At 41.5% G+C, this 23,578-nt stretch overlaps 1 protein-coding gene across 4 annotated transcripts in view; it reads left to right on the top strand.

The window, feature by feature from the left end:
- The window catches only part of LOC100558787 (uncharacterized), a 178,642-nt gene that overhangs the window by 73,422 nt on the left and 81,642 nt on the right, over positions 1 to 23,578 (top strand). For all 4 annotated transcript variants that reach the window (XM_062961117.1, XM_062961110.1, XM_062961106.1 and 1 more), the window contains exons 5-6: positions 17,974 to 18,016; positions 22,106 to 22,164. In XM_062961117.1, the coding sequence (XP_062817187.1) occupies positions 17,974 to 18,016; positions 22,106 to 22,164 (102 nt within the window). The remainder of the gene's footprint in view (positions 1 to 17,973; positions 18,017 to 22,105; positions 22,165 to 23,578) is intronic.

The following is a 23,578-nucleotide window of genomic DNA, read 5'->3' as shown; positions in this document are numbered from 1 at the left end:
CAATTTGTGTCTTGTTGAATTCACATTTGGAAAGTTTTGCATACAGTTTTGCTTCCCTTAGTTTTTGCAAAACTTCCCCGACCAGTTCCACGTGTTGCTCTCTGTTCTCGCTTACGATAAGGATATCATCCAAAAATATGAATACTCCTCGGTACAACAGTGGGTGCAAGATTTCATTTATAAGCTGCATAAAGCAAGAGCCTCCATTTTTAAATCCAAAAGGCAAAATTAAATATTCAAAAAGTCCGAATGCGCAGGAAAATGCAGTTTTCCAAGTATCCTCGGGTTTGATTCTTAATTTATGATAAGCTTCGATTAAATCCAGTTTGGTAAATATGCTCCCTTTCTTTAACACGGTAATCAGATCTTTTACTAATGGCATAGGGTATTTATTGTCCTTTGTAATTGCATTTAAATTTCGATAGTCAATGCACAGTCTTAAGGAGTTGTCTTTCTTTCTCCTAAATAATACGGGGGCTCCCAAAGGGGAGCTGGATGGCTTAATGAAGCCCCGCGCCAGGTTTTTATCAATATATTTCCTCAATTCCTCCTTCTCCTGAACAGACATGGGGTAAACCTTTGGTTTTGGTAAGTTTGCCCCTGGGGTTATTTCGATTCCCACTTCTATATTCCTTTTGGGAGGTAATTTACTTGCTTCTTTCTGATTGAACACATCCACAAAGTCTCTGTATTCAGGGGGCAATAGTTCTTGGTTTATTTCCTCCGGTTCATCTCCCTCGCTCTCTTCTTCTGCTATCTTGCTTATCTCCCATTGTGTTTGTTGCTGTTTAAATGACATGCTCTTTCCCCTCCAATCTACTTCGGGGTTTGCCTACTCCAGCCACGGGATCCCAAGTATTACATTATACGTGGCAATAGGGGCTACTACAAAGGATATTGTTCCCTCCCATTTGCCTATTTTACACGGGATCCCCTGTATTTCTTTCGTGGATGCCTCCCCAGCAGCAACCGACCCGTCCAATTGTGCGAACGCAATCGGAGCTTTAAGTGCAGTTTGCTGGCATTTTAGTGCCTCCGCTAATTCTGGAGTTATAATGTTCCTAGAGCAGCCGCAATCCACGAATGCTCTACAGGTGGCTCGATTCTCTAGCCCCGATAGGCAGATAGGCACTACTATCATGCGTTTGTCTTGACTCACCAGCCGCTCCGGAGGTTCTGGGGCTCGCACCTCCTCCTCCGCTCGTCTCCCGGCTGCTGGCGTGGGTTTTGTGGCTTTGGGCGGTTCCCCCTTCCGGGCCCAACATTCCGCCGCCCGATGGCCCGTCTTCCCACACACGAAGCATCCTGGCTTGGGTTTGTTGTTGTCCCCTTTGGAGGGGATCCCGGGCCGCCCTCCTGGTCGCTCCTGCTTCCGCGTTTCTCCCCGACCCCTCGCTGCCGGTCGCTGCTGGGCGCCGCCGCTCCGAAAGCGCCTTACTTGGGACAGGGTGGATTCAACGCGCCCTGCCAGTTGAATCCATCCCTGTAATGACTCCGGGTCATCTCTGTGCGCCGCCCATCTGAATATCTCGGGGCGCAGTCCTTCTTTGAATATCTCCACTTTGGTCACATCGGACCACTCTGGTACCCTTTCCGCGAGATGGAGGAATTCTTCTGCATACTCGGGCACCGTTTTGTCCCTTTGTTTTATGACCTTTAGTTGATCGCGAGCTCTTAATTGCTCCAGCGGGTCTCTGAAACGGTTCTCTAGCGCGGCCAGGAATTGGGGCACTGACCTCAAGCACGGGTCACGTCTGGCATGTAATTGCACATACCAGCTGGCCGCCCCCCTTTTTAGGGTATTACCAATGGCCCGAATCATGCTTCCTTCGGAGGGGAATGTGTGCGCATTGTCCTCCATGTATCCTCTGATGCTAATGAGGAAAAAGTTCAGCTCGGATGATTCCCCTCCGTATTCCAATTTGAGCTCCTCTCTCCTAGGCATCCATTCTGTGGCCCGTTGCCTCTGCATGGGTGGTCTGGGGAGGGGTTGCATCGGGTTCCCTTGAGCTGACCCTTTGACCACGCCGCGCCCCAGCCCGGCGGTTGTTCCCCGCGGCCCTCGAAATTCAGCCGCTGCCGTCGGCCCTTCCACCCATCTGAATGCGGGCCCTGCTGTAGCCCCCGCACTTCGCCCTCCTTCGTCGTATGGCGCGTCCTCCCCATCTCCATGGATCTCCGGCTCCTCTTCGCCTTCCTCCGCCAACCCACTGGACCCGATCCCTGGCCCCAGCGGCCTTTCAACCCCGACACCCATTCGGGGGGTTGGGAGTCCTGTTGGAGTTGGCGGCCTCAGAGTTCCCAAGGCTTGCTGGCGATCCACCTCGCGCGCCATCCTTTCTCGGAACTCCAGCTCCTGCCAGTACTCCTCGTCTCCGTCGCCGCCTGCTGCCGCTGGGCTCTGCGTCGATGCACGCTGGCCCCTTTGGCCCCAAGCCTTGTCCTTACTCGGCTCTCTTTCGGCACCGTATTGAGTGGGCTCCCTCTGAAGATTCTCCTCCAACAACGGCACCAATCTTCCCACGGTTTCCGACAGCCTGGATAAGTTGGTCTCCAAGATGGATAATTGTAGGGCCACGGTCTCCGGCATGCTCCCTCCGGACCCCCAACTGGTCTCTGCAGCCGCTGAGACGCCTCTCCCTCCTCTGGGGAGTCTGTGGGTCACTCCATTCGGTCTGGGGTAGCCGGTAGAGGAAGCGATGGCCTGTAGCGTTTCCTCACCCATCGGCCGAACATCTGGCAGGGGCCCCTCTGCCCCCTTCGGGCTCTGGTCGCCCCCTCCACTCATTGTCACTTCACTGCGACTCCGCAGGAGGGTGATAATGGGATTCTCGACTTAATGTCACGCTCACTTCAAGCGATCAGCATGAACGCAGATCAAAGGCAGCTGCTATCAAAACCAATCTTTATTGAAGAATACACGACTTTGGAAAAGTCGAGAATGACATAATGTTTACATACAATCAATTTTATTACCTTTGCTACTACGTCACATCACACGTAAATATCATCACCAAAACCCCACCCCCTGTATCACATTTCCACCATTTTCACACAAACTACTCATTATAATTGTTTACATTTCACTCCACAAGTTCCCATGCTCTGCTGCCAGGTGTTTTCGTGAGCCGTCAAGGAGTGCTCTTTGTTATGGCTCCAATTTCCAGAGCTTGCAGACTCAGCTCTGGGAATTGGCCCCATGACACACACACTCACACACAAAGAGAGAGAGGAGGCGTGTTTGCTGGGAGATTAACCCTTTCCAGTCCCTCCCAAGGCATTGGCGATGAAAGCCTTGGACAACACATTTAAATATGTTGTTAACCCAGCTGGGAGCTCCCTTGCAGCCTCCACACCTCCTCCTCCTCCTCCGAGGAGAGTAACAGGCAGAGATGGACACACACACACACACAGAGGAGGAGATGTTCCCACAGTCACTGGGGAGATTAACCCTTTCCCGCCTCCTGCCAGCCAGGTGTGTGGGACTTCAGCTCCCAGAGTTCCCTGCCGTTCGCCAAGCTGGCCGGAGCTCTTGGGAGTTGGAGTCACTAATGCCTGGGAGCCCACTGCTCACCAAGAATTGAACTTAATGCTTTTAACTTCCGCCCTCCAGCGGGAACATCTCCTCCTCTGTGTGTGTCTCCCAGCCTGTTGCTCTCCTCTGGGCGAGGAGGAGGAGGCGTGGAGGCTGCAAAGGGGCTCCCAGCTGCTGTGGCGAAGGGCAGCCGAGGCAGTAGCAGCAGGAGGAGAAGCAAGAGAAGCCCCTCAGAATGACCATGGGCGGCAAGAGGCACTCTTCCCTCACAGCGCCCTTCCCCTCCGCGACAGCAACAAGGAAAGCACACTGAAGGCCGACGGCATGGCTGACCCCCTGCACCAGACGCTTTCCAAGTTGCAGGGACGGAGGGAAGCCCGAGAGGGGACGCCAAAGCCCCTGATAGGGATCACCAACACCAAGGCAATGGCAAGGGCTTGGGGAAGGAAGTGGCTGCGACGGGGCGAGAAACAGCACAGAGCCAGCCCTAGGTAATTTTCAAGTGTAGGCAAACAGAATTTTGGTGCCCCCCCCCCCCCCGAAACCAATCACTGAAAAATAAAAGTGTTGGATAAGCGAAAATGTTGAATAATAAGGAGGGATTAAGGAAAAGCCTATTAAACATCAAATTACATTAAGATTTTACAAATTAAGCACCAAAACATCATGTTTTACAACAAATCATCAGAAAAAGAAGTTTAATACATGGTAATGTTATGTAGAAATTACTATATTTGCGAATTTAGCACCAAACATTGAACAGGGATATAGGGCAGTGTGGACTTAGATAACCCAGATAGCCCCCAGGAAAAACTCTAAAATCAGGACAATAAATAAAGAACAACACTCTGAAAACAGGAAAAATCCAGACAGTAAACAATCAGGGACAGCTAACACCTCCCAAAAAAGATTCTCCCAGGTAAGAAGAAGCCAGGCCTTGAAGCCACAGGGCCATTAAATGCTAATCAAGGTAATTAATTACAACATTCACACTTGCTTCAAAGAAGAGTTCTTTCTCCACGCTGGACCTTCTACAGATATATAAACCCCACTTACCTAGATTCCAAGTTCCCACAGACCTCACAATCTCTGAAGGCCCCAAAGGTGGGCCCGCACGGCACGAAGGCTCAGGATGGGCACCGGGAGGCCCAGCGCGGCCGCCGGGAGACCCGAAGGAGAAGGAGGTTGGGAGTGGCGCCATCCTCCTGGGACGAAGGTGCCCCCAGGACGATGGCACCACAGGCAAGTGCCTAGTTCGCCTTATGGTTGGACCGCCTCTGGTTTTAAACTTAGGTAAATATTGATGTGAGACAGATGGAATCAGTGACAAATTCTAAGGAGGCTTTCACTTTTCTCTGCTTAAATTTCCCCAATGATCTAACAGGGCAAATTAATATTTACTTAGTCACAATGTAAGCAGATTAACAGGTTGCTTTAAAAAAAAATTTGTTATGTTTTCACATTTGAAAGTTACAGGAGCCCTCCATTAAACTCTCCACTTTGCAGATGACTCTCGGACTTTTCATTGCTTAACCAGAATTGCCTCTTTGGATATGAATAGACCTCTTAAGAATCCAATTATATCATTTTCCCCTGGAACACTGATATTTAACAATGATAATCAAATCCCCCTTTCTTCATGCAGTGTTCATTATATGTTCATAGGAAAGTATAGAAAAGTAAAGTTTTTTTATATATATACTAAAGACTGGATTGTTGTAAGTTTTCCGGGCTTTATGGCTATGTTTCGGAAGCATTCTCTTGGCAAGGCCAAGAACAAGCCATGAGAGTAAAGACAAAGATCCACCCAGAGGAAAAGTGTTCTTACCATACATCAAGGGAACCACTGACTGCATAGGCAAGCTGATGACGAAACACAACCTACAAACTATCTACAGACCCACCAAGGAAATCCAATAAATGCTACATTCAGCGCAGGACAAGAGGGATCCTCTCACATCTGCAGGAGTCTACCGTATACCATGCAATTGTGGACAAGTCTATACAGGGACCACCAAACACAGCAATGCTCAAACACAAATCAAAGAACATGAAAGGCACTGCAGACTAACTCGACCAGAGAAGTCAGCCATAGCAGAGCACTTGATGATCCAACCTGGACACAGCACATTATTTGAGAACACAGAAATGCTCGACCACTCCAAAACTATCATTTCAGACTACACAGAGGAGCCATTGAAATCCACAAGCATGTGGACAACTTCAACAGAAAGGAGGAAACCATGAAAATGAACAAAATCTGGCTACCAGTATTAAAAAACTCTAAAATCAGAACAGTAAATAAGAAGCAACACTCTGAAAACAGAGGAGTTCCAGACATGAATCAACCAGGGGCAGCTAACGACTCTGAACAAAGGATGCCCCCAGACAGGAAGAAGCCAGGAGATGAAGCTATTCAATGCTAATTAAGGTGAATAACTACAACATTCGCACTGGCCTCCAACAGACAAAAGTTCTTCTCTCATCCAGGACTTTCCACAGATATATATAAACCTTCCTTGCTTAGTTTCTCCATACCTCACAACCTCTGAGGATGCCTGCCATAGATATGGGCGAAACATCAGGAGAGAATGCTTCTGGAACATGGCCATACAGCCCGAAAAACATACAACAACCCTGTAACCCCGGCCATGAAAGCCTTCGGCAACACAGAAACAGAAATATTTTAAAAAAATATTAGAAACTCATTATAAATTAATGCTTTTGTTGTTTTGAACCTAAAGAGTTCTATGATAGTGTTGAAAAATAATGTGAAAATAAATATAAAAAACTTGTGCAAGTATACACTTGTTTTAGTTGTTATATTTATGTGAAGCTATACTTCATTTTCCTAAAATAGCATTGGGGAGCAAAATATCCATTCACATATATGCATTTTCTATGTGAGAATACATTTCACTCCAGAGAATAGCCATTCATACAATAATTGTTATGGTTTTTCAAACATTGGTCAAGATCCTGTCCGTGATGTCATAAATCTATTATGCGGCATTTAAAGTCAATTTTATAGCCATTGCAGAGATTAAAATCCACCTCCCTTATTCAATTTATTTATTATTTATTACAATATTTATATCCTGCCCTTCTCACCCAACAGGGGACTCAGGGCGGCTTACAATAAAACGCATATATAAAAAATTATACAGTGCAATATAAATCAGTTTAAAAAATATTATTAACTTACATCAGTATTCATAAAACACATTATAAAATACAGGTAGGCGTATTCAAACAACCAATACCCTCCTCTCAGGCCCCACCTTTTAACTGTGAATCCTGGAAAATGACAGGGTCACATAAGTAGGCACTTATCTGATATCATCACACGTGGTGACCATGACTGGTTAGGAAATTGACATTTTTGGAGTGATTCAAAAGCTAACAGGTATGTGTTTAGGGGACGTAATAGAGGAGATAGTTCACAGTTCTGCTATGGAAAGAAGAATCTTGACCATAGTTTTGGACTTGCTTTTGTTTAACAGGCTGCCTGGTGCATTCTATCATTCATGTAGACTTCAACTCAGAAAGCTAGACCACGGTTGTCCTTTAGGATCCTTATGCTGAGCAATATAAGTTTGTTTTGTAATCTCTGATTCTAGTTCTCAAAGAACACAGAAGAAGAGTTATTCCCAGAATCTGCACCTCTTTGATCATTCTTTTATAACATCATTGCAACAAGAAGATCTACTCTCCAAATATTCTCTCCTTTTTGTCTTTCAGTTGTATTTTTAAGAAGCAGTATAATCCCCACATTCCTGCCCCCCTCCCAAAACAAATAGTATCTCGCAGGCAAAGATGAAACTTGACATGCTGTAATAAACAGCCGTTGGGCTATCTATATATTTAGCCACTTTTAAAAACATGTCATCCTGTATAGAATTCAGAGTCATGATATCTATCACTTCTGGTTAATTCATAATAGAAAGCTAATATAAAAAACCAGGTAGCTCTAATGTGAGCAAGACATTAAAAACACGCTAATGTAATAACATATTCCTTTTGAAATATCAGTTGCTTTCTGTCATGCGTAAAGGTGACCTGAAGAGGGAGACAAGGCTAATTTAAGCTGCCAAATTCCATGGATAGAAGTAGCTATCATTGCAGTGTGCGTGTGTGATATCTATCCATCCCAAGGTGATCAGTGCAGTTTCTCTTTTAAGAGGATGATTTGCATTAAAAATTAGGAGTCCCAAAGAGTATATTTCCAAAAGAGTCAACCAATGTTTTTGCAGACTGAACAGTAGTTTTCTAAGGTCTCATATATCTGCATTTCCTAGCTCTATTCCCTAAGATTAAATGATTCTGATGGTTCAGGTGGTCATTTCATTTTTTGTATTAGAACATGTGACATAAGTATCAGTAATTTCAGTTATGGCTGGCATCCTGGTGGTGACTTATACATTTCTCCTAAAGATGCACTCAGACTTTTTTCTGATGTAAAAGTCCATGTTCAGTTGAAGGTTGCAGAAGCAGAACTGTGTGCAAAATGTCATTGCAGCTTTGATATGCATTGCCAATGCAGATGCTCATTGTCATGCCCCATGAAGACCCTCACCGGTTACCCCTAGTTAAGCCCTTTTTAGTTAGAGGGATTGATATTTTATGTACAGTTTATGGGGGGTCAGTCTAGACAGCCTCTTTGCATTTGAAAACTCCGTTGACCTGCTCCTTTAAGAATCCTCTCAGCGGTGGAGCCTCAGGTAAGGCACTTCTGGTTCTTGGAAGAGTCAGCCTTTTTCATGGCTGGAAGGTGAAGAAAGAGAAAATAGCACATCCAGTTGGAGCTCTATTCAAGTCCAGTCAGAATTAAATATTGAGACCCTCTTAGAGTCAGCTGAACACCATACAAAAAAGAGACAATAAGAAGAAATAAAGATTCAAGAGCCTCACTTCAGCCAGAGCTCAAAAATTTTACCTTTTCTCATATAGATTTTGTAGTGAGACTCAGGAGGAGAGAAAGTCTAAAATTCTTGTCAGTTAATAAATTCTTGTTGGATTCAACTATATAGTCTCCAATCTGTTCCCTGTACAGCCAGTTCACCTTCTAAGTAGTTAAGATAGTGTGGGGGCAGAACACTAATTGTGCACTGCACATTGTGATCATCCGTTTCATATTTATTTGTAGGGGTGTTCAGTTTGAATAAACCCCATGCCGGATTTCCCAGATCCCGTTTTGAAAAACGGTACTGTGCACACCTCTGTCTATTTGCTTATTCCGTTGTGCAGTTTTGCAATACACTAATGCTCAATCTGTGAATGTAGAGTTATACACCGACCCTGGGTTATGATTCTTTTAAAGGCTGAAAACAGACAAAAATTGTAACGAGAGAAATGAGATTTTTAGAATCAGGTCACATCACTAATGAATGTTGCCACTCATTCTAATGATTTTACACATAAAGCATGTACATTCTATCTTTTGCTAATGGTTTAATATGAATTGGAGTTAATTAAGATCCCGGCTTTGTAAGGTGAGGGTTGTAATCAGATTCTTTAGAGTGCAAGGCACTGACAACTCTTTGTTAATTAGTTGATTGAATCTTAATTGAATAATTGCCTTTTGATTTTTTTAAACTGAAATTTGGTTAAAATTTATTTCAGGTCTTTTATTTATTTATTTTTTAAAAGTTCACTTACCTACATGATATACTTTGGGACTTTTATCAGAGAGTAGGATACATAGTGACAATGCTTGCAGCATTTTTATTAGGAACCAGTATTGCAATTAAAGACAAATTTTCTGCAAGTGCTTATTTGTGAAATGATGACCTTGACACGCAATTGGTAGTCTTGAGTGTGAAGCACAAGGATGGTTCTCATAACTGATTCATTAATCCAGACTAAGCAGGTGTGGTATTGAATATGGCTCCTCATACAGCTTTCTTTTCAAACTTGATAAAGTAGTACTTCTCTCATAAGTGAACTTCCCTTACAACAGTGTTGTGCACAAATATGAACCATTGTAGGATTTAAGATGCACACATTTATTTTAAAATCTGTTTTTAAATGCCATGAAAATAATGGTACAATCCTGTGGTATCCAGGACAATGCTCCTGAAATCAAGGAAAAGACTTGTTGTAGAATTAATTAATGTTGGACATTTTTGAATGCATGATTGAAATCTCAGCAATCTGATTGTCCAGAATACACACAAAGTCAATCTCCAGTAGAGTTCTTCAAAATTATATTGAACTATAATTTTGTCTACAGTGGCTACATAAAGTAGACTTACTTTTCAACTATAGCAGGGGATCCACATGGCATATGGCTGCATTTACAGAAGAAGACATAATCCAACATAAGGGGACATGGGAATTATTTTGGAGCTCTCAAGAAGTTTTGGAATGATCCTGGTGTTTTGGGGATGTGAACAATTGGACTGGGCTGGATCAAACAGATCCAATGTCCACATGCCCAATAGACTCACTGTTGTGTAACCAGTCCTAAGCAGCTCCCCAGTACAGGTTTTCTGGTGGTGTTGTTTCTCGTGAGGTCACAATAGGGTACTCTGCCATGTGACCAGGAGAAGAGACATCAGTAACCAGCCTCTGCTAGGAAGCCACTTTTGGCTAGTGACACAGTGGCCCCAATGGATCCTGGGTCTGGCCAGCTTTCTACATGCCAAGAGAGCTTCGGGAATACTCCCAGGTTGTGCCATGATATGTTTGGAGAAGTCTACCTTGGGATATTTGGGAAAATGTAGATCCAGTTTATATTATAATATTAAAAAGTTAGCATTCAAATGGCTGTAAGATTAGGCATCTTTAAATAGATGTACAAGATATAGAGATTATTTTCACACCTAAAATGAATTCTACTCTATTTGGAAAATCTGTTTTTTTTTTTCTCCATAGCAGTAATTTTTTAATTATAAGTTCATAAGAGTGGCTATGTTGGAAGCAAGAATGATAAAAAGGTATCTTTTTCCTTGGTCTCTTTGGATCTATTCATTCACCCTTCGGGCTGCTCCTGCTTGTCAGAATGTATTTAGGCACCCCTTTCAGCTTTAGTGCATCTCCATTAAGCTTTCATGTTTTATTAAGAAATCAAACAATGCTAATCACCCTCTAGTTTTGATTTCTTGAAATAAAATTTAAAACATCAAGCAACTCAGACTCTTTGTCGCAGAACATGAATCCTGTAATTGAAAGGCTTTTCAGCATACTGCCTAGTGAGATTTATGTACAAAAGATTTATCTTCTGTACCAGGGTTATTCATAACTCACCCTTTAACCTATTATCCAGCGAGATTCCATAGAGGCCAGGAATAAAAATAAATAAATAATAGCATCTCCTTTTCAAACACAACAAAATGTGAGCAGAATAAATTCCTGCTGTTGGCCTTAAGAAAGCAGGAAAGTTCTGAAATGCTCTCTACAAAGTTTTAATCTAGACAAGCATCTATTGGCAAGGAAAGGACCAGAAATATGGAAGTGTGTTCACAATGTCCCACCGATACTCTGCAGAGAGTACTGCTACCACTGTAGAATATACATCTCTCCCATTGTATACTATAGTCAAGCCTTATTTAATAATCATTGAATCATTGTTCCAGACATCCTAGAAGTACTAGTTGTGAAGGCATCTAGCTTTGAAAATAGCAGTGACATTCCAAATAACTATGTCTACTTTAACAGTTGGTAATGTAGGCCAAATCCAAGGCAGAATCCTTCATATTTCTTTGTAGCCTACAAGACAGCACATGATAGCCATTCTCCTGGGTAATAGGGATGGGGTGATACAGTACAAATGAGGACTAAAAACACAAGGTGCAATTACAGCATGAGAACAAATCAGAAGAAAAACAGTAGCCCCAAATGTGTGTTATTACTCTGGAGAAAAACAGAGGTGTAAATACACTCAGATAACTCAATTATCACTGGCTGAGAAGGCTATGGCAATTTTCAGTTGCTGGCTCTTAAGCTAGTTTTTTTCTCTGAAAACTACACAATGCCAGTTAGAAGCAACTTATTTGCTCAGACCTAAGACAGTAGAGGCAAAGAAGAAAACTCTCATTCTCCACATGAACAAAAGGGTGTATAGAAATCAGATGAAATAGTCGTCCATCACGTCTCACTACCACTAGAGCTATTATTGAGAGTAATATTAATATACCAAATATTATTGACTTTTAAGGAAAAAGGAATTTGCCTAATAAATTATTTTCAAGTGCCTTTCTTGAAATTTCAGTGATTATTCTCCAGCTATTTTCTAAGAGTTCACACATTTGCTGAATATTCATTGGATACTTGATATCAAATTATATTTTTTCCATATTTGGTATTTTGTAAAGGATGATGCAGAGTTTATTATATGTCAATATTCGATAGCTGACATGGAATGATATATCCTTGATATGATTTGGTGGAAGGTATATTCCCCTTATATTCCTGAAAAACTGTCAGTAAGTATGTAGTCATTTAACAACACAAGACTTTAGTTAGAAGCCTTTGCATTTTTTGTGTGCTAAAACAACTAAGATGAAGGTGAATTTAATTTTTAATGTGAAATTGTGCAATAAGTACAGGCAGTCCTTGAGTTACAAACATTCGACTTACATACTATTCACAGTTAAAAATGGGGCTGAAACAACAGGAAGTGAGAGAAATCTATCCCTCGGAATGGAAATTCACTCCTGAAAGAGTTATCCTGGGGGAAAGGGGTCCCCACTGTAGCTTTCTCACCAATCATTCCAGCAGGATGGTAATACATCCAGAGCATCCCCTGGGTAATGTCTCTGTAGACAGCCAATTCTCTCACACCAGAAGTGACTTGCAGTATGTTCTCAAGTCACTTCTGCCACGATAAAAAAGCAATCCTTGTTTCTACAAACCAATACTTTCAAAATTCAATTCTCACAGCGACAGAAAGTGAGGGAAATCTTCTGAATATAACAACAACAACAACAACAACAACAACAAAAACAACAACAAATGTATTTGTATTCTGCCCTATCTCCCCAAAGGGACTCAGGGCGAATTCCAACATACAACAACAAATATTCAATGCCTCCATAAAAAACAAAACAAATACTGACATAAAATTCCAGAGAAACCTTGCATATGAGAATAACATTAAAACCTAACATCAAATTAAAGCCTAACATCAATAAATGAAACCTAACATCAATAAATTAAACTACGCGTAGTCTAACGAAATTATACAATAACATCCACATTAATTTACAACAGCCAACTAGAGTTTACAAAACAGGGTGTGTTGGATGTGTAGTCCAAACGATGGTCATTGGGCTGGTGTGCACTAGGAAGGTCAAAATTTATTTATTTTTATTTATTTATTTCCAACATTTATATCCCGCCCTTCTCACCCGAAGGGACTCAGGGCGGTGTACAAAATTGCCAACAATTCGATCCCTACATATAATTAAAACAGCAATGAAAATCCAATTAAAACAATTAAAACAATATAAAAATATAAAACATATGATTAAAATCTATTCGTCCAAAATCCTCATGCTGTAGCCGTAAATCAGTCCGGGTAGTCTTTATCATTTAATCTTCGAAAGCCTGGGCACATAGCCATGTTTTCAGGGCTTTTCTAAAACTCAAAAGGGTTGGGTCTTGTCGTACATCTCTGGGGAGAGTGTTCCACAACCGAGGAGCCCCGATCGAAAAGGTCCTGTCCCTCATTCCCACCAGCCTTGCCGGCGAGGCAGGCAGGACCGAGAGCAGGGCCTGCAGTAGTCCAAACAGGCTGTAACCAGAGCGTGGACCACCGTGGACAAGTCAGACCTCCCAAGGAACGGGCGCAGCTGGCGCACAAGTCTGAGTTGTGCAAATGCTCCCCTGGCCACTGCTGAGACCTGGGGTTCCAGGCTCAGCGATGAATCCAAGAGAACCCCCTGTCAGGACCCTGGCTGCAGAGCACCAATAACCTTACACAGAGGCCAGTCTCTATCTAATATCTTTATTTAAGAAATATATAAAATCAATAAAAACAAGTGAAGAATATAGTTCAGAAGCAGACCTTTCAGATGAGGTCAAATATAGTCCAGAAATGTATTGTCCAATATAAGATATTATAGTTCAAAGTTTTAATCCACTTGACCGAAACACACACTTTGCCAAGCAATAGTGTGGGGAAATAACAGAGTCTTTAAAGTCCAATGAAGCTTGACAACAAGGCTGGAAATAAACTTGATTCTTGGCTAGATCCGTGACTGAAGATGAGGCAAACATGAAGCATGAAACAGAGTCCGTGGTAAAACCGTGAGACAGGGCAAGGCTTGAAGCTTGATCCGGGAAGCAAGGAACTGGGATTACGAAGTCCACACACGATCTCTCTCCTCAAGCTGATCAATTGACTCCGCAAAGAATCCCTCGCGCCAAACACCTATATTGGGTCTCGTTTTCCCGCCAACAGAACTCTTTCCCTAGAGAACGAGAAGCGAAACCCAACTCTGTCCAGATGCATGACTCCTTAGAATTTCCCAAGGGAAGCAGACCTAATCAGCCATTTGTTTGGCAGCGATTCTCAGGCTTCTCCGATTAGCCTCCTGGAAAATGGGGGGGGGGGGGGGAGTTCTGCCCAAGGCCTGTTTGGCTGAATTCTTGAGGGCAAACATCAACATCCTGCAGGTGAAGAGACTCCGGCTCTTGCTGAACCGGCGAAAACCCCATGTTTTCCTCTTCGTCTGCCACAATAGTACTAGGAACAGGACTACAAGGCCCATGAGTCATCACACCCCCAGACTGCGAACCTGTGTCTTCAGGGGGAGTACGACCCCGTCCAACACAGGCTGTAACCCTATTCCCTGTTCAGCCTTACGACTGACCAGGAGGACTTCCATCTTGTCTGGATTCAGTTTCAATTTGTTCACCCTCATCCAGTCCGACCCAGCGGCCAGACACCGGTTCAGGACCTGGACAGCCTCCTTAGTGACAGGTGGAAAGAAGTGACAGAGCTGGACATCATCTGCGTACAGATAACACCGCACCCCGAAACTCCGGATGATCTCTCCCAACGGCTTCATGTATATGTTGAACAACATGGGGGAAAGTACTGAACCCTGCGGGACCCCACAAGACAACAGTTGTGGGGCCGAGCAGGTGTCCCCCAATGACACCATCTGGGAACGACCCTCCAGAAAGGACCGGAGCCACTGTAAAACAGTACCTCCGAGCCCCATTCTGGCAAGGCACCCAGAAGGATACCATGATCGACAGTATCGAAGGCTGCTGAGAGGTCCAGCAGAACCAGCAGGGACACACTCCCCCTGTCCAGTTCCCGGCGTAGATCATCGACTAAGGCGACCAAGGCTGTCTCGGTACCATGCCCCGGCCTGAAGCCAGACTGTGCCGGATCCAGAAAATCCAATATAGTTCTCAGTTCTCAGACAGGGACCCGATAATTATCTCATTATCAAATCCTCCGCCTCTCCATATGCTAGTGAGCACAAGTAGGTCCTCAGTTGTTTTTTGAAGGGGAGGAGGGAGGGGGTCAGCCTTATTTCTTTAGGGAGGGAGTTCCAGAGGTGGGGCCGACCACGGAGAAGGCCCTCTCTTTCGTTCCCACCAGCTGTACTTGAGATGGGGGTGGGACCAAGAGCAGGGCCTCCTCCGCTGACGGCAGTGCCCGGGCTGGTTTGTAAGAGGAGATGTGTTTGGTCAAGTAGCCTGAACCCGAGCCTTTTAGGGCTTTAAAGGTAATGACCAGCACTTTTGTCTGCGTCCCTGAATAGGGACACAGACAGCAAAACAAACACTGCAGGCGTGTTAACTCTTCCGTATGCTATCCAAAGCTTACATATATTGCTTGAATTACACTTTTAAAATGTACCTGTTCTGACTTACAAAAAGTTTAACTTCAGAATGAACCTACAGAATCTAACATGTTTGTAACTTGGGGACTGCCTGTATATAAGTGGTAAAACTGAATTTTAAAAGTTAATGTGTCAGCATGTACACACAACACATGCATAACCATAGCTTTAACAGTCAGTCATCTTCTTATGTCTTATGTAACCGGGTTGCTACACTTGTTACTATTCCCCCATATAAGAAGTTGCACATAAATTATATAGGAAATAGGAATATCTGCTAGCATCTCACCACTTTAGTAAAGTTCTCGTTTCTTTTCCATTTCTACAACAAAGCTAACATTATACAAACACATCAAGGAATTCTGCAGTATTCAGACATCCTGTGTATTGGTCAATGTGGCTAATTTTATTCTTGAAAGAAGTAACAAATAATTTTAGCATTTTTTTCTTACTTTGTGGAAGTCTTCAAAAACTGTGTGGGTTTCAAAGACTATTTGTAATTTGGTACTTACTCTATGCAAATGTTGAAGGTGGTATTATTTTCTGCATAGGCAGAAGTCTGAAAATGTGGTTTCATGTGCAAAAATACCATACGTGGATTTTTGTGTACAATATGTTCTGAACTGTGGAGATTCTTGTCAGTCCAATCATTTTTGAACATTTTGAATGTTTTTTTCATTTCCGTTTAGGAATGGATAAAGAAGTGTGTGGTTTTCCTTCTAAGAGAAAATTTTGGAAATGCATCAGCTTAAAAGGAATCCTTCTTTGCCATTTTCTAATATGGCTACATTTCTGAAATTCTGAAATGTAAACTTAGTTGTTACTCTCAAGGAAAGCAGATAATTTAATCAATAGTACATGTTGACTTATCATTGAACAGTTGATTAACACTTAAAATCTTACTTTTTTGGTATTCATTCTCTTACAATTTTCATAACTCATAGCTTCCGTTGCTAGGTTTGCTCCTTTTTCTGGGTATCTTTTTCTCAACAGATGTCTAAATAATTCTTTATGACAATTTATGCTGTTTTACAACTTAATCATTTCAGTGACACAATTACTCAGTGGTGTTTACTCTTTCCCATAAAGACTGCCATTTACTTAGCACATTGTTCTTGGCATGTTGATCTATTAGTCAGTTATGTGTTGACTTAATTATTTAATGCAAGTATTCATAAAATAAAAATAGGTTATCAAGATAATCTAACAGAAAGATCCAGGCAAGTGCAAGAAAAATATCAGGCTATCTAGTATGGGAGCCACCTTTCAGCTCAAAGACACTACTATATTAAATGTCTGACATTTACTCACATGTATTATGTTTTTCTCCTGCTCCCTTTCTCTTGTTTAGGTGAAGCTTGAGAGTATTTCTTTGAGAAACTTGGAGATTTTAATCTTCTCAATGTAAACCTATAGGGCCCTTCTACACTGCCATATAAAATCCAGATTATCTGCTTTGAACTGGAATATATAGCAATGTAGACTCATATGATCAATTTCAAAGCAGATAATGTGAATTATGTGATTTGATTATCTGGATCGTATGGCAGTGTAGAAAGGGGTCTCAGTGTCAACTCCAAATCACAATTCCATGAATTTGGAGAAGGATTGGAAATGGAGATGGAGATGTCCAACCCCCAGAGTTGGACACAATTAGACTTAATGTCAGGGGAAAACCTTTACCTTACCTGGAAAACATTTATATTCACCTGGTTCTGAACCAATGTAAATCTGTAGTATAGATATACAATCTCTTCTCCCTTTGCTTTCCAGTTTTCTTAGCTTTTAAGAGAAGTTGATGTTTTGCTGTTAATTAAAACCACTTTGTATTTGGGCTTGACTGAGGCCCCTTCTACACTGCCATATAATCTGGTTCAAAGCAGATAATCTGGATTTTATATTGCAGTGTAGAAGGGGCCTGACAGAATTACATCAAATGAAACTGAAACCCAAAGTGGTAGAATGATGATTGAAATATGTTATCTGTAGTAATCTCTAGGTACCCCAGTGCAACTATAGAAATGTTCAGGGATCTAGAGATTTCTAGAGAGAACATATTAATCAGATCCACAAATCTGTAGAAGCAAACTTCGCAAACATGGACAGCTGACTGTATTTTTCACGAGAAAAAGATGGACCTCTTTTCTTGTGGATAGAACATCCTAGAGTTTCTATTCTGATATGTTGCTTTTGCATTTTTCTGTTTTCATCCTTCTGAGAATCAAAGAAATTACATGAAAATTGTTTTGCACTAATTTGCAGTTGGATTACACAGAAATCTTATGGAAACTACTTAGCTGAAATCTCAGAGCTGAAATCTGCCTCATAACCTTCAGGGCTGCTGTTGAAAGTCTTTCTGAAATATTTCACTCATCATTAAGATGTGCTAAATAGGCTTTTTTTTAAGTTTAATAAGAAAAAAAGTCGCATTTTGTAAAGTACTCACAAAAATCAAATGAATGTTAATTTTATTCAGTATGCGTTTGCAAAGGGAATTTCAATCACTTTTGCAAGAAAGTTAATTTAATTTTTTTAAAGGAAAGCCACTGAAAAAGAACATGCATGGGTCATTTATTTATTTGGATGGATTCTTTAGTGGCCTGATAAATAATGTCATGTATTTTTCCTTTTCAGAGAATACCTTTGTCAATGAGAAAAACAGTTCATCCAAGAGTCAGTAAGTACAATTCACTAGCTGTTTTGGGATGCACTGTTATTAATTATGAAGGAAGGGCAATTCCTCATGGAATTGTCTATGGAAAGGATCTTTTTTCTTGCCCAGTTTGATGCTCTGATAATCCTTGATAACCAGGGTATCCTGTCAAAATGTATCCTACTGAAATTACAACAAGTTCTCCCTGAGATAGAAAAATATATGTCTGGGCTGTGCTGATTAATGCTGCAGTTTGGGAGGTTGCATTTAAAATGCTTCTTGCACAGACTTTGACTTATGCCATTGTTTCCTCCCTTCACCAACATGTCTTCTGCAAACAGATGTTTCTGCCAGTGTTAGTCTACTAGGATGGAGGAAATCTTTTATATGTTAACATAAACATAAAGGAGATTCCTGATCCCATGGAGTACCTACAACCAGTTGAATATTGTTGCCATTCCTCTTCAGACTGTCCTATCAACATGGGAAGCTCGGGAAGGGGGGAGTCTCACTTTCTGGTCTCCATGCTTACAGATCCTGAATGCTTGTAAAAGGCTATAATGGAACCCGACCATGTTTCAGTTGTACAGGTCAAGTATCTCTTATCCAAAATGTTTACGACCAGAAATGTTTTGGGAGCATTTGCACAACTAAGACTTGTGCACCAGCTGCGCCCGTACCTTGGGAAGTCTGACTTGGCCATGGTGGTCCACGCTCTGGTTACATCCTGTTTAGACTACTGCAATGATCTCTACGTGGGGTTGCCTTTGAAGATGGCCCGGAAGCTCCAATTAGTACAACGGGCAGCAGCCAGATTAATAACTGGAGTGGCTTACAGGGAGCGTACCACCCCCTTGTTAAGCCAGCTCCACTGGCTGCAGATATGCTACCGAGCCCAGTTCAAAGTGCTGGTCTTGACCTATAAAGCCCTAAACGGTTCTGGCCCAAGCTACTTGTCCGAACGTATCTCCTCCTATGAGCCAGGAAGATCCCTAAGGTCATCTGGTGAGGCCCTGCTCTCGGTCCCGCCTGCCTCACAAGCGCGGCTGGCGGGAACGAGGGACAGGGCCTTTTCAGTCGCAGCTCCTCTGCTGTGGAATACCCTCCCCAGAGATATACGACAAGCTCCAACCCTTTTGAGTTTTAGAAAAGCCCTAAAAACATGGCTATGTGCCCAGGCTTTCGATGAATAAATGATAAAGACGACCTGGACTGATTTATGGCTAAAGCACGAGGATACTGGATGAACAGATTTTAACCATATGTTTTATATTTTTATATTGTATTAATTGTTTGTAATGCACTTTATTTACTGTTATGTTTAATTATGTGTCAGCATCAAATTGTTGCCAATTGTGTATGCCGGCTTGAGTCTCTTCGGGTGAGAAGGGCGGGGTGTAAATGTTGGAAATAAATAAATATATTTTTTTCTTTTCTGGGTGTTTGAATACCTGGATTTGCATGTACATACATAATGGAGTACTTTGAAAACTGGATCGAAGACTACGCATGAAATTAATTTGTTACATATATTACAATACAGTAGAGTCTCACTTATCCAACATAAACGGGCCGGCAGAATGTTGGATAAGCGAATATGTTGGATAATAAGGAGAGATTAAGGAAAAGCCTATTAAACATCAAATTAGGTTATGATTTTAGAAATTAAGCACCAAAACAACATGTTATACAACAAATTTGACAGAAAAGGTAGTTCAATACACAGTAATGCTATGTAGTAATTACTGTATTTACGAATTTAGCGCCAAAATATCACGATGTATTGAAAACATTGACTACAAAAATGCGTTTGATAATCCAGAACGTTGGATAAGTGAGTGTTGGATAAGTGAGACTCTACTGTATTTACAATAATCTTGTGCAGGAAGCAAAGTCAGTGTACATAGAACCACTCTCTCAGCCATCCAGCCACACTTCCAAGTATTTTACATTTTGAAATTCTAGATAAGGGATAACTGGTTTTATCTGTCTTTCTGAATTCCATAGCCAATGCTGGCATTGTACTTTGAAGCTTCTTTTACACTGCCATATAAAATCCAGATTATCTGCTTTGAACTGGATTATATGGCAGTGTAGACTCACATAATCCAGTTCAAATCAGATAATGTGGATTATCTGCTTTGATAATCTGGATTATATGGCAGTGTAAAGGGGGCCTGAGTAATCAGCCTGCTCAGTTTAAATTCCAGTTTATATCTAATTCATGTTTTGCTACTGAATCAATGACATGTATACATACAACAATAAAAATCTGCAAAATGCAGAGCAGCTTTGTGACTTTCCGTAAGTCATACACAACCTTGAGTCATATGGTAGAATGTTTGGTCCTTGTTCAAAAATATCCCTCTCTCCAGACCACATTGAAATATTAAATGGTGTTTGATAGGAGAATAAGGGAAGTACCTATTCATGTCAAGAAAAACAAAGCTGATTATTATTCCAACGGCATTATCTGAGACAAAGGGCTAGTTCTTGTATTGACTCAGACAGTCCATTCTCATGCCAGAAGTAATTTAATTAGCTATAAATCATCCATGCTCGGCAATGTCAAATCTGATTCTGAATATACTCAGAGCTGACAAATTATCTTCTGTGATTCCATGTTGTCTCTTTGCAGCTTGTTCTAACATTCCATTGCTCTTTTTGCCTGGACTTTTATTAGAAGCCGTTTTATATTTCTCAGCTGTCTTCCTTTTCTTAAGTGGCTGGAAGCTCTTCCACTCTTTTCTCTAAAATTGTCCCCGCAGAATGGGCTATAGCATTCGGCTGAGCAGGGTCAAGAGCATTTCAGTAAAGGAAGGCCTGCTCTCCAGATTTTTTTTTTGTCTTGGTCTAGAGAAAATGGTCTGTCAATTACTACTAGGATAATAATCCAATAGTCTTTGACTTTCAGATATTTCTCATGGGTAAGGCTGCATGCTGTCTTGGGTTTTTCCATGCCTAGTGTGATACAGTAGATAGGAAAATGAAGGATAAATCTGGAACACACCTGAATTTAACACTTGTGATCATCTCAATTGCCGCCACCTGTGAAACTAAACTTAAACACCATTGGAAATCGGAGTGGAGCAGTGAATCCATTCCATGTGTTAATCCAGAGTTTAAATGAGCTTTCCAATGTGCTGAATCTTATTCCTAAACAGACACAGTACTTGAAAGAGCACCTTTAAATCTAGCCAAAACTCGGAATGGATTTCTCTTCCTCTCTGGCATGGGAGCTATCAGCAGCCAGTAGAGGTACACCAACTATTATTTCTCCTGCTATTATTAAAAGGTAGCCTGTAAATTCTGCTTTATAAACATAAGGCTATTATTATCAGCATAGCTGGATTAACCTTTTGTTAATTTTTCAATAAGACAAGTAAAAAATCTAAAATATTGCCATCTTGTATTATAGACACAGGTTCAGATGATAATAATGATGTGCCAACACAATACGTGATGCTTTAAGAGAACAAAAAAATTGTTCCCCTATCCATAGGGTTACAATCTAATTTAGATATGAAACAAAAAGCAAAGGTAGAGAATTAAGTTAAGTAGGTACTGCCTTCTTCTCTCCTTCTGAGGTCAGGGCAGCAGAAGTTTTCATCTGCTTCTGATACAAAACATAATGCTTCTTGTCTTCCTGTTAGTCCAGGCCAATGATAGCTGGGATATGGGAAACATTTTTGGGCCTAAGCAGTAGGCATGATAGAGCTGTGCCTGCCTTTCTTCTGTCCCTCTGAGGCCTGGGCAGTGACACTGGCTTCTTCTAACTTATTAAAGAAGGAACTGTATGGCCAAGGGGACTCCGAATTCAGTAGCATCCAGAAGGGAAACACTGAATATGTGTCACCACTAAACTCACTTATTTTTTCATTCCAATTCAGATATGTCACTGATGCCCATGATGCCATGTGTTGCACCAAACTCATATAGGACTAACACTTCTTGACTACTCCAAAGTGATCATTGTTTAAATTGATGCTTTCAGTTGTTGATGAAAATTCTCCATGGGAATAAATTTTAACATCTTTCTTCACAATAATCTTACAAATTATGTGTTCTTCAGTGAGGCTCAAATGCAGTGGTATTGTTTTTCTTGATTTTCAGAAAGTGCACCTCCACTTCCAGAATCAGAAAGCTGGACCATGGTAACACCGGTCCCACATGTAAGTAAAATCTATGCACTGCATGAAATACTGCCATACCTATATTGGTCAAAATGAATGCATCTAAAGCATAAATATACATTCCAATTTTAGTAAAGCTCTGTTGCTGGGCTTTTAATTCATTCATATGTTTATTTGTGCAATTGTAATTTTTAGTTTGTATTTTTTTTAAAAAAAATACTCCATAGTTTTAATGACTGGAGAGGTAACCATATTAGTTCAGCAAATCTGAGGAAAAGTTCTGTATAAATCTCTTCCCTGAAAAAAGTACATCAAAAGTCCAGTATTTTTTTAAAGTGATCTAGGACATGAATTGCAATGGAAAGGTTGGTGGCTATGGCTCTGGTATCAAATACTTAGTGGCATGCTCCATCTCCATCACACTATCAAAATAAACAACATCCTTGTGGAACAAAGAAGGGGATTTAATGCACAATAGCTGCATGAAGGAAATGATCCATGCTGTTTTCAAAGCAAACAGCTTGCTGAATCCTTACTTTTTCCCTCCTTGTGAAAAGAAGAGGGGGGAAAAGTCTGTGCATTCATCCACTCTTCAAGCACAAGGTTTGAACTTTCCTTCTGCATTATGTACTTTGTTCTGCATTCAAAACTGCAAGAAGAGCCTTACTGAGCTGTGGGCTTATATTATCAGCTAATGTGATGAAGCAGAATGTGTTGACTTCTCCTGGTGACTAACATGGTCCCATTAATGGGTTCAGCTGAAGAAAAGGGCCGTTCTTGTCCGGATCCCCTACTGGTGCAATTTGCTCTGTAGGCTTTGCTGGGATTTAAATTGCTTTTCTCTACTTTCTTACTCTTCGGGAATTGACAGAACAGATAGGGAGGAGAAGCCAGCTATTACTACACGAAGGGCTAAAGGGGACACAGGGAGGTTAACAGCTGTGGTTCATTGCCATTCTCATCCATATGACAGCAGGGCCCCTCCAAAACTCCCAATTACATTTACATCTGAGTGAAGACTTCTCAGTGCCTCCACTTAAAGGCTGTGTTTTTTCTCTGGCTGTGTAATGCTCTGAACCCTGTGAATTCTGTGCTCATAACTGGAAAATTGTTGGCATAGAATTCAGGATCTTATGGGCTAAGGTGTGTTGATATATAAGCTGGACATAGCCATGTAAAAAAAAAGTATATCATGGTATGAAAATGCTCAGAATACACTTTTTGCTGTTTTATTTCATTTGGGAACTTTCATACCAGACAGTTCTAGCTCTAGGATGCCACTCTAACTGCCATGTCAACATCCTATGAAATCATTTTCAAGCCTATGTCAATCATGGATTTTTCTTGGCAAGAATTATTGAGAAGAGGTTCACCACTGCATACTCTGATGAACTATACCTCTCAATAATAGTATAGAAAGGATTGTACATTTATAGTAGAGTACAAATGTTAT

This window comes from Anolis carolinensis, chromosome 1 (genome assembly GCF_035594765.1).
Source record: "Anolis carolinensis isolate JA03-04 chromosome 1, rAnoCar3.1.pri, whole genome shotgun sequence".
NCBI classification, from domain to species: Eukaryota; Metazoa; Chordata; class Lepidosauria; order Squamata; family Dactyloidae; genus Anolis; species Anolis carolinensis.
The sequence above is the reverse complement of the archived record's forward strand: the minus strand, read 5'-3'. Positions and strand labels throughout refer to the sequence as shown.